Source organism: Neolamprologus multifasciatus, chromosome 7, assembly GCF_963576455.1.
Source record: "Neolamprologus multifasciatus chromosome 7, fNeoMul1.2, whole genome shotgun sequence".
Classification (NCBI taxonomy): Eukaryota; Metazoa; Chordata; class Actinopteri; order Cichliformes; family Cichlidae; genus Neolamprologus; species Neolamprologus multifasciatus.
This window is the reverse complement of record NC_140445.1, coordinates 22,913,871-22,926,144: the sequence shown is the minus strand read 5'-3', so window position 1 is coordinate 22,926,144 and position 12,274 is coordinate 22,913,871. Positions and strand designations below refer to the sequence as shown.

General features: G+C 41.7%; 1 protein-coding gene across 1 annotated transcript; it reads right to left on the bottom strand.

The window, feature by feature from the left end:
* Positions 1 to 2,400: 2,400 nt before the first annotated feature.
* LOC146514249 (zinc finger BED domain-containing protein 4-like) lies at positions 2,401 to 12,221 on the bottom strand. The gene is made up of 3 exons (XM_085167911.1): positions 11,755 to 12,221; positions 5,163 to 10,466; positions 2,401 to 4,556 (listed from the first exon to the last, which is right to left on the bottom strand). The coding sequence occupies exons 2-3, from the start codon at positions 6,226 to 6,228 to the stop codon at positions 3,472 to 3,474; spliced, it is 2,151 nt and encodes a 716-aa protein (XP_085024037.1). The 5' UTR covers positions 6,229 to 10,466; positions 11,755 to 12,221; the 3' UTR covers positions 2,401 to 3,471.
* Between the last annotated feature and the right edge of the window lie 53 nt (positions 12,222 to 12,274).

The following is a 12,274-nucleotide window of genomic DNA, read 5'->3' as shown; positions in this document are numbered from 1 at the left end:
CATTGGCCCAAGCTCTAGCTGATTCCATTCACATAAGTCGCCTACCAGTACCAGAACCTACAGTCTTCAACGGAGACCCTCTCAAGTACAAGGATTGGAAAATGTTGTTTCAAATGCTGATAGACAGAAAGAACATCCCAGTGACTGAGAAAATTTACTATCTTCGCAATTATTTTGGAGGACCGGCGAGAAAGGCTGTTGAGAGTTATTTTCTGTTGGGAACAGAGCTTGCTTATTACTCAGCATGGAACACTTTGGAGGAAAGATACGGAAGTTCATTTATAAACGCCAAAGCTTTCAGAGATAAGTTGACATCATTGCCAAAGACTGGTAGCAAGGATAACATTGAACTTCGAGAATTTTCAGATTTTCTCAGAGGATGTGAAGCGGCCATGCTTCAGGTTAAAAGTCTTGAAGTTTTGAATGACTGCAATGAGAATCAGAGAATGCTAAGGAAGCTACCTGATTGGTTGAAAGCAAGATGGAATTGGAAGGTCATTGAAATTGAAGAGCAAGATGGTTCTTTCCCAACATTCAGCAACTTTGTTGACTTCATTGCGAGAGAAGCCAAGATTGCGTGCAATTCAGTAACATCGCTTCATGCACTCAAAGCAGGTGACTCAGAGAAAACGAAATCTCCCAAGTCAAGAAGTGTTGGAGCAAAGGTGCTAGTGAGTGCTGCAGAAGAGACGCCTGACACAAAAAAATGTGTGTTTTGTGAAAACCCAAATCATAGCATTCACACATGTAGGAAGTTTATGGACAAGGTCTTGAGTGAAAGAGTCAAGTTTATGCAGACCAAGGGACTGCGCTTTGGATGTCTAGGCTTTGGACACCAATCAAAGAAATGTGAAAAGAGAAAGATGTGTGACACACGTAAAGGGAAACACCCGACATGTTTGCATGAAGAACGAGACAAAAACTCAAGGAAAAGGAAAGAAAAGGAAAGTGACAAGGAACCACAAATGAAAGACATGGAAGACAATAAAGAGAGTAGAGAAACCAAACCCAAGGAAGCACCAAGTGAAGCGATATCAAACCATGTGATTCAAAGTGACAGAAGTAATCTCACATCTACAAACATTCAAGTTTGGTTATCCACAACAAGCAATCCTGAACATGAGATTCTTCTCTATGCTCTTCTTGATAGCCAAAGCAACATGACATTCATCTTGAAAGAGAAGGCAGATGCTCTGGATGCAGAGAAGAAATGTGTGCAGTTAAAGCCCCCGCAGTTAAAGATACTTTAGTACCAATTCAAAGGCTGTCTGGATTACAGGTCAGAGGTTTCTATTCTTCAAGGAGAATCCCTCTTTCTGTGACATACACAAGAGAGTTTATTCCTACAAATTTGAGTCATATTCCCACACAAAGAACAGCATGAGCGTGGCCACACCTAGAGCACATGGCTGAAGAAATTGCTCCACTGATTAAATGTGAAGTAGGCCTGCTCATTGGTTACAATTGTTCACAAGTGCTGGTACCCAGAGAAGTTGTGGCAGGAAAAGATAATGAGCCTTTTGTCCAAAGAACAGACCTTGGCTGGACAATAGTTGGAGGAACTAATCCATGTGTTAACTATGGGGACGCTATAGGATGTAGCCACAAGATCATTGTCAAGGACCCAATTAGTTGGTCAAAGAAGACCGAACAGAACAAATGTGGATAGAACAAATAGACTCTATCGACTCAATCCCCCCCTGGATGAGAAGGGTGTTCTTAGAGTGGGAGGTAGATTAGAGCGTTCAACATTGCATCCACACGTCAAGCACCCAGTCGTCTTACCAAAGACTTGCCATATCACAAAGTTACTGATTGATCACTATCATCAGCAAGTGAAACATCAAGGATGGGGCATGACGATAAATGAGCTGAGATCGAATGGAATATGGATACTAGGATGCAGTCAAGCAGTATCATCCTTTATCTACAACTGTATTAAGTGCAGGAAATTCAGACATCGAGCAGAAGAGCAAAAGATGGCAAACCTACCAAGTGAGAGAATGGAGACAACTCCCCCCTCACGTATTGTGGGATGGATTGTTTCGGCCCATTCTACATTAAAGAAGGAAGAAAAGAACCGAGACGTTACGGGCTTTTATTTACCTATGCTCTCGTGCGGTGCACATAGAGCTACTCGATATGTCAACCGACGCTTTTCTGAACTCACTACGTTCTCTTATTGCTTTGCATGGAAATGTACGTCAGTTGCAATCAGATCAAGGCACCAATTTTGTTGGAGCCAGACGTGAGTTTCTGGAAGCAGTAAAGGAAATGGATCAGGAAAGTCTGAGACAACTAGGCTGCGAGTTTGTGATGAATCCTCCTTCTGCCAGTCATATGGGTGGAGCCTGGGAAAGACAAATTCGTACGATCCAAAGTGTATTGACATCCATTCTGGATCAGTCATCCAGATCATTGGACAGTTCATCTCTAACAATATCTTTATGAAATTATGGCGATAGTTAACAGCAGGTGTCATCTGCAAACTTACAACACCATCATTAAGTTTGCAGATGACACCATGGTGATTGGCCTCATTAATGACAACGATGAGGCCGCCTACAGGGAGGAGGTAGATTGTCTGGCTGATTGGTGCGACACAAACAACCTGCTGCTCAACACCGAGAAGACCAAGGAACTCATCGTGGACTACAGGAGGAATGCTGACCCACATCCAAGGTTTTAATAGTTTTGCAATTTTCATTAGTTTTTATTTTTATTTAGTTTTGACTTCAGATTTTCAATTCTATATCAGTTTTAATTAGTTTTTACCATTTGTTTGGTAGTTTAGTTTTTATTTTTTGAAAATCCTTCGTTTCAGTTTAGTTTTTATTAGTTATAGTTATAGTTTTAGTCTTGTTTGCAATATGAGCTACATACCAGGGGCAAGACTGTTAAAAAAATGGAAATAATTAAGTGTGACAAAATCCCAGTTTCATCATATCCATCCATCCTCTTCCACTTATCCTTGGATAGGTTGCTATTCCAGCTACCATACCCTGATGCACCCTGGACAGGTCACCAGTCTGTCGCAGGGCTAACACATAGAGACAGACAACCCACATTCCCACCTATGGGTTCTTTTTTTGAAAAATATTAATTTAGGGCAGATGAACAAACATTGATACCAGGCAACTATAAAAGATATATGGCTTTAATATTTAGTAGACACATTTACAACAGCATCTGAAAAGCAGGTAGTGTAGATAAACGGAGCTTAGCCAACTCTAAAGTAACTTGGATGAAATTTAATTTAAACATTAGGAAGCCCAACATTCAATGCTGGTATTACAGCTGTGATAAAACACTGCAACTGACTAGCAATACAATAACACAACACAAAAGCCAAGCCATCATGAGTAACTTTTAAGTGTTTAGTTATACATTAGTAAAAAAAAAAAAAAAAAAGCACTGAACTGAACTGCAAGTGTGCATGTGGGTGAAAAAGGAGAGGTACATGAGGGTACATCAGTCAAGTAACAATTTTTTGTTGATCTTAAGGAAAACTCGCTGCTCCAGAGATGTGGTTGTTCTGTTTCTCAGCCCAGATGACAGGAGTCCACACACAGAAAAGATGCGTTCCACAAATGCTTGTGAAGCAGGGGCACTAACAAGATCTAAAGCTACAGGGGCAAGTTTTGGATAGACAGCCTGTCTTGCTTTCCAGAAATGCAGTGGTGCCTCATTAAACACACCCTGTTTGACCTCAGTGATGTACTTCTCCATCTCAGTAAACAGACCATCTTGATTTACACATGACAAGTTGAGCTCTATACGAGATGCAAGGAAGCGGTATTTCTGAAGGACACTAGGAGCGACCCCTGTTGCAGTTTCAGTGGGCTCTGCAGTGTTAACATCATCCTGAGAAGTAGTGCGTGGGTTATACTGAGCTGCCAGGTTTTGCACAAAGGACTTTGCTGCTTTCATCAGCGATGCTGTATCTGGTGACTGAAGAATCAGTGAAACATTTGGATCCAGCAGGTAGGCTCCTGCTGGTGTAGCATCAAACTGTGTGGAATCAGGATTAAGAATACCAGCAAACCGTTCCCTTAAAGACTTGAGAAGCACTTGAGCAAAAGGATTCCTAAAAGGACTCGTCAGCAGATGTGCCTCAAGGTTGAGCAGACATGGCACTACTTGTGAGAGTGACTGGCTGTCACTCTGAAGCTGGTCTGTATGAATGGCAAAGGGTTCAAACAGCTTAACAAGGTTCTCCAGCTTGGCCCAATCACTTGTGAGAAGTGTATCCATCTCCAGCTGCTCAAGCAGTTGGTTTAGTTCAGCTCTGGTTTCTAGCAGTCGTCTCAACATGTCAAAAGTACTGTTCCAACGAGTGGTACAATCCCGGATCAGAGTTTTGCCACACCTTTTGATCATTTCTTCATTTGCCACTGATGATTTTCTTACAGCATGTACCAGTTTTCTTGCTTTAGTTATGACTGAATCAGCAGTCGGGTGTTTCATGGCATCTTTGATTGTGAGCTGGAGAGTGTGTGCTAGGCACGGCATTCTGTGGAACTTGCTGCTCTCCCCATATTCTTGCAGCTCAAGGTCTTAAAAAAACAAAACAGACAATTATAAAATGTGTAAACATTATAAACATAGAAGCAATAGTCTAAAAATGTTGTTATATTTCCACTTGAGGTATGTATTTGATTTAATAAAAACTATTTCGTAAACTATGGACATTAACTCTGTGTTGCAGGTCTCTTAAGTAAGCAGACCTGTTTCAATACATTTTACTTCTTAATAGTGTTAGCCACGAGTAGGATCACAGCAGAAGCACTGATTAAAGCTTTTACTGGGGTTTGTGAGTCAAATGATGTGGGCAGCCTTTTATGTGAATAAAGCATAAACAGCATTGCAATTATTTAGTTTAAATTAAAAAAAAAGTTGGGGAACTTTCATTTACAAAAACATAGTGAACCTTTACCAGCTACAGCTAGTTTCCATTTCCAGCCTTTCTGCAACATATATGCTGTCTGCAATATAGCTACAGTAAATGAGAGGAAGTAGATTTCATCCATATATTCACATGCATCAGAAAATTTACTAGGAAACTAACATTATAGCTGCAAATGCTGTTGATTAATGCAACGGTTTACATGAGTAAAAAGAAAAGAAATTGACAATGTGTTTGCTCCTATAAAAACACTCACCAAAATCTCCACGTTCCTCACACTCCGTGTCTGACTCCTCTGACTCAGACTCCATCCACATTTCATCTTGGCCCTCTCCAGCAGCTCTTTGCTCATCCTGAGAACCGTTGGTATCATCAGTTTGCCTGTGATTCTGAAGAAGCCGTACGGCCTTGACGATGTTGGCCCCGTTATCGGTTACAACGAGCAGCACCTTCTCTTTCCCTACAGCCCACTCTTCTAATGTCTGATCAATGCAGCGGGCGATGGCCTCCCCGGTATGTGGGTGCTCCAGTCGGTGCAGGTTAAGCAAAGCATGGTGGACCTGGCCTCCAGGTGGGTGGTAAAAACAAGCCGACACACCCATGAAAGATGCTGTTAATCCCCTTTTGCTCCAGCCATCTACACACAGTGTTAGCTTCCTCGCTTCTTTTATTAGTTCTTTCAGTTTCTGCTTTGCTATATCCATCTTGGCCCCAATGAGACAATTAACTCTTGCAGCGCCTGGTGTTCGGAATTTTGGTTCAAATGAATTGCTAAACTTTTTGAAGGCAATTGACTCACACAGTTGTGTAGATATCCCAGTCTCAATAAACATATTCACCAACGCTTCCTCTCGCTTGTGATGTTCCTGCGAATTGACCAACCAGCAGCCATCGGGTCGCCGTTGGAAGCACTGCATTAATGTTTTTTGTGGGGTTGTCTCAGCATGCATCACGCTGCCTTGCCTGGGGTTAGCTTCTGTTTCTGGCGACGAGGCTTGGGCGTGCTCCCTTACCGTCTCAAGGTAAGCTAGGTTAGCCTTCTTGTGCGAACTTTTCAAGTGCACTTTAAGGTTTGTGGGATTTTTCCCCTTTAAAAATGTCCCACATATTTTATCTCTTTCCACTACAAGACACTTGCTTTTATCTAAAACACAGTTATATTCGAAGTAATCCCAAATTGGACTCTGGCGCTTTCTCCCAACTTTTGCTGATATGATGCTACGCGTGGACAGAGCGGCAACACAGACGACCCGACTGAGGTACTTGCCACCTGCTGGCATAATGAGGCACAGCAAGAACATAACCTGGAAACTACACTTCATTCTCACCCTAGACTAACGTATGACACATACACATCAACGAAAACTAAACAAATTTTCTCTATAAATTCAGTTAATTTCAGTTTTAGTTAGTTTTCCTTTTTTTGCAAAGTCTTGTTTTTATTTTTATTTCCGTTAACAAATAAAAAACATTTTCGTTATTTCGTTCGTTTTCGTTAACGATAATAACCTTGCCCACATCCACCCATCTACATTAAAAGGACGGCTGTGGAGCATGTGAGCAGCTTCAAGTTCCTGGGTGTCCACATCTCTGAGGATATCTGGACGACCAACTGCTCCAAGCTGGTCAAGAAGGCTCACCAGCGCCTCTTCTTCTTGAGGACTCTGAGGAGGAACCACCTGTCCTCAGACATCCTGATGAACTTCTATCGCTGCACCATCGAGAGCATCCTGACCAACTGTATAACAGTCTGGCATGGGAGCTGCTCTGCCTCGGACCGGAAGACGTTGCAGAGGGTCGTGAAAACCGCCTAGCGCATCGCCAGAGCACCACTTCCTGCCATAAATGACATCTACAGGAAGCGGTGTTTGAAAAGGGCTGGGGAAATCATCAAAGACCCCAGTCACCCAGTACATGGACTCTTCACCCTCCTGCCCTCTGGGAGGTGCTACAGGAGCCTCCAGACTAAGACCACCAGGTACAGGAACAGCTTCTTCCCTACAGCTGTCAGACTCCTGAACTCTGCCTCCTGACATCTGACCCACATTAAACTCATGGACTAAACATACACACACCCACAACCACCTACACACACACAATGGACAAAGACAAAGAAATGGACAAATGTACCGTCATACACACAATAATAACATGGACTGAACCACCACTCACAACTATTAGCACTTTATATAGCCTCTGTAGAAATTATCCACATATCTCACTTATCTTAACTGCACTACTGTAAAAGCTGTATAGACAACCATTCTGTACAATACGGTAATTATAATTCTACAACTGTTTACAACTGTTTATAACTTGTATAAGCTCATATTTCTGTATAGTTTTCATATTTATATCCTGTTCATAGCCTGTACATAGCTTGTACACTCACTACAGTACATACTTATAGTTATAGCATATTCATAACATACCTTCATACCGTGTACATTGTAACATACCCATAATACACCCATATTTTGTACCCTCATACCTATAACAGACCCATTTCTGTAATATATCCATATATCTATATTATTGCTAATATATATTTTGTAATATATCGATATTATGGCTAAAGCATTTCTGGATGGATGCAAACTGCATTTCGTTGCCTTGTACTTGTGACATATGCAACGACAATAAAGTTGAAGTCTATTCTATTCTAGTCAGACCTATCACCCCGCATTTACTCAACGATCCTACTGGACCTCAGCCACTTACACCTAATCTTCTGTTGACCATGAAGTCGTCAGTAATACTGCCACCACCAGAAGACTTTGCAAAGTAAGATTTGTATCTTCGCAAAAGATGGTGTAGAGTCCAGTACTTGGCCAATGAATTTTGCCACAGATGGAAGAAAGAGTATTTATTGAGCCTACAACAAAGACAAAAGTGGCACAAAACAAGCAGAAATGCAAAGGTCAATGACATAGTGATCGTACAAGATGACGCAGCATCAAGAAACGACTGGAAGTTGGCCAAAGTTGTTGCCATACACCCGAGTGAAGATGGATGTATACGCAAAATACAACTGTTAATCAGTGACTCATTGTTAGATGACCATGGAAAGAGACTGAGTAAACCAGTTCCACTTGACAGACCTATACACAAGACTGTGACACTATTAGAAGCAGATTAGTTTACATCTCATAAGTTCATGTGTGGAAATCACAAGTGATTTGGTGGGAGTGTCGCTGCCGTCATAGGCAACTCTCGCATTTAAGTTCATTTTATTAGATATTTAAGGTTGAAACAATAAGTAGTTGAAATATTAATAAATAAGAAATTGTCATGGTCTGGGTGAGTCTGAGTAACTTTCCACCGCATCAGCTCTCCTCCTCTGGGTGGAGCCCTTCTTGCCCCTCCCCGTTCCTCAGCTGCAGGCAATTATTCTGGCAGTATTTAGGAGCAGCGCACACAATGAGTCTTCACCAGATTATCTGATAACCTCAGTTAGTTCACAGCCTCATGGTTTTTGTGTATCTCTCAGTGTGCGTTACTTACCTCCCTCTTCCTGTCTCCTAGTCGGTACCTGGACTCATCATCCAAACCCTGCCATAGCCACGCTTCTGGATTCCGGTCAGCTGCTGCTTAATCCCTTTCAGGCAAACTGCCATTCACACCTGCCTGCCTCCCTGCGCACCCGTAAAGGACTCAGTACTCGCCCGGACCTCGCCTCACCGCCACCTCCAGCTTACTTGCCCAGACCTCGCCTCACCTCCACCTCCAGCTTATCCCCGCCTGCGAACACGTAAGCCATCTCAGCCTATAAAACTGGGAAACTCTCACAACTCCTTGGACCATTCTGATTATCCTCTCCTTCGTTTCAGTGACCCTGGTCTGCCACAGTTTCCTCCTGCCCCACTCCAGCCCTCAGCAGTTTAGTGCCCTGACAGTTCATGCTTAGCCTAAGCCCAGCACTTCACAGACACCACACTTTTGCACAAAGTTTAATCTTGTTTTTGTCTTGAGTATCTAAATGGTAAATGGCCTGTATTTGTATAGCGCTTTTACTAGTCCCGCCTAGGGACCCCAAAGCGCTTTACACACCCAGTCATCCACCCATTCACACACACATTCACACACTGGTGGAGGCAAGCTACAGTTGTAGCCACAGCTGCCCTGGGGCAGACTGACAGGAGCGAGGCTGCCATATCGCGCCATCGGCCCTTCTGGCCAACACCAGTAGGCGATAGGTGAAGTGTCTTGCCCAAGGACACAACGACCGAGACTGTCCGAGCCGGGGCTCGAACCGGCAACCTTCCGGTTACAAGGCGAACTCCCAACTATTGTGGCTCAAAGTTAGGAATTCTTGTAAATAAAAGTTTTTGTTTTTGCAAATCACTTCAAGCCTCCGGTCTTTGGTTCTGCGCATGAGTCCATTCCACTTCACGGGCCTCTGAGCCATAACAGAAATAAATAGTAATTCATGTTTCGTTGATTAGATTTATATGTTTAAATGTGTATTTTGTGCTAATTGTGCAATTAGATGGGAACCTTTTCTAAAGTTCCGTCTGTTGTTGCTAAGAGGGCATTTTTTTGGCTGTCACACTCAGCAAGCTAAATAAGAGAAGAGCCACGAAGTTTGCATGCCTCCAGAAAGTTATGAAAGAATGCTTTTTTTGGATCTTCCCACAATGTAAAGATGAAAGTTTTATTTCCTTTCAGTGAGGCTAATGACAATTAAAATAAGTGGAGGACCTATCGGTAAGAGGTAAGTGTGTTAGCCTAACTATTAGCCTAAAAATCCGTCAGCAGTATTATATGAACCATGAGATTAAAACACACTTACCTAGCATGTTTTGGTTCCTGCAACTGGTCCGTTGGGTTATTGTCTCCCCAGAAACTCTTCCCTTGTGCTTTTGGAAATCTGTTTTTTTGTTTCGTTTTTATCTATTTCCCTTTTCATTTTTCGTATTTCCGTTTTTTTTTAAATTTGTTTTTTCACTACCAACTGTACATGGATATCTTTTTTTTAACAGTATGTCTACACAAAAAGATACTTTGCTTTGTAATTGTAGGACAGTCTAGGAAACCTTTTATGTTATTTTACAGTGTTTCACCTTTACACATTAAAAACTGAAACATGCTTATTATTGTTAGAAAATTGCACTTTTTTATATTAAGAAAAAGGCATGAAATGCCAAGGATTAAATGTGCTAATACACTTCTGTTCACTGACATAAAGGTGGACATTTGTGCTCCATACTGTCATCTTTAATAGTCGGACATGCTTCTTTTTTCCCCCAATTTATAAAACAGGAGACCCGAGGAGAGGGAGACATAATCGGGTGACGAACAGAGAGGACGCCTTGTTCAGGAGACGAGAGACATGTTACTTACTTCAGCCTAAGGCAACGGCGGGCGGAGTTCGGAGCTCTGCCCTTCCGGGGTGAGTCTTTACCAGCAATTGATTAAAAGGCGCTCGGAGTATTTTTAAGTGGAGGAGAGGAGTGGTGGAGCTTGCGCGTCATCATTTTAATGGACTATTCTTGGGACTTTTAGTGTTTTAGCGGACTATATTAATATTTTATTTGGCTCTTTTATTTTATTTTAATAACTGTTGTCCCTGGCCAGTAGTGATGGGATTTCCGGCTCTTTTTAGAGATCCGGCTCTTTCGGTTCGGCTCACTAAAAAGAGCCGGCTCTTCAGGTTGTTTTGTTGCTTTAATTAATTTATTATTAACAATAATATAAAATTATGCACAAAAGGAATTACTAACGTAAAAAAAAGTGGTTTTATTTATATATGTTTATATATAAATATATGCGGTGGCCCCTAGAGACAAAACACGTACAAACTCCAAAACACATTTCTAGCATGAACTGAACTTCCAAAGCAGAGCTACTAGATCACTTAAATTACACAATTGAAAGCATGTGTGTATTGTTTGTGTATTTATACACAGGCACTCATATATATTCAAATAATTTAAAAAAAAAAGTTCATTTACCTGTTACTATCACAAACCAGATCCGGTCGTTGGTACTTGCTGGCTTGTGTAGCCACTAGTTAACAAAAGCTCAACACTGCGCCCTAGCATCCTGGAGCACTTCTGTTGTCTTTTGTACGTGTTTTGAGTTTTTACGTGCTTCGGAGTTTGTACGTGTTTTTACGTGCTTCAGAGTTTGTACGTGTTTTTACGTGCTTCTGAGTTTGTACATGTTTTCACGTGCTTCGGAGTTTGCACGTGTTTTTACGTGCTTCGGAGTTTTTACGTGCTTCAGAGTTTGTACGTGATTTGAAGTTTGTATGTGCTTTGTCTCGAGGGGCCACCGTAAATATACTTTTATTTATTCACTCCACGTAAAATGTAATAAATAAATCATATAATACAAAAATCAACTATTCACATTTCAAATTTTAACTATTTAAATTTTCAGCTTTTTCCTTTTACAAATTTAAAGTGAAACAACACAAAACATTGCAAACCACAACACAATTAAATATATATTAAAATATGAAAACAAAAAGAAGATGCATATTCTCTGTCATATGGGCCCGCATGAATAAACTTTCTGAATCCTTTATCATCTGCAACCGAAAATAGTTGTGGGTGATTACTATACCTTTCTAATGTGACGTTGTTGTCCCTGGCTCTCTTTCTCTCTCTCTCCCTCTGTCTCTGTTCCTGTGCTACTGAGTGTAACTACCGCCCCTCCCCCCTCTGCCCAGCGTAAAGCACAAGTCTCGCGTGTGGAGTGAAGCGGAAAAAAGTGCGAGAGAGAGGGTGAGAGAAAGAAAGGAAAAAAAAAAAAAAAAAAACCCACGTGACGGCTCGCGATAAGGAGCCGGCGTCGTTCACGTCAAAGAGCCGGCTCTAAGAGCCATTTCGTTCGCGAACGACCCATCACTGCTGGCCAGGGTATTTTACCATGTTTTTGTGTGTGCAATAAATTAGATTTTATGAACGTACATTTTATATTTCCTATTGTTTTTGTCTCCGCCACTGCTCCTCCTATTTAGAAGGGTCCCCCTTGTTAAAGTAGAACCTGTCTTCCCCGGTTGGTACATGTGTGTAGAGAGTGACAACATAAAAGCCATACAAAGAGCCACAGAGTTGTGTCAGGTCCTGTTTACACCCTGCTACTCCCCTTTTGGGCCCCATGTGTGTGTTGGCTGGGATAATACTTTTTATAGGCTGGACGTCACAGCTGACCCTCAATAAATCCTTCATGTCTCCCCTATTTTAGCACATTGTGCTAAGTCCTCCACGCACAGCTTTAACTTTGGTGGTTCCCTTTCCCTCTCAATTGTTTTTTTTTTTTCTGATATCCTTTTACATTTTTAATTGTCTAGCAATTTTTGGTGAGTAGCACTGTGGTTTGCATTTTTGCTCAGCACGGAGGGCTTCAAACTGCGAAGCT

Excerpts from the sequence above, each read along its gene's own strand:
- LOC146514249 (XM_085167911.1), bottom strand. The coding sequence starts at position 6,228 with ATGAAGTGTAGTTTCCAGGTTATGTTCTTGCTGTGCCTCATTATGCCA. Across the intron at positions 4,557-5,162 it reads TGAGGAACGTGGAGATTTTG|ACCTTGAGCTGCAAGAATAT; the intron begins GTGAGTGTTTTT and ends TGTTTTTTTAAG.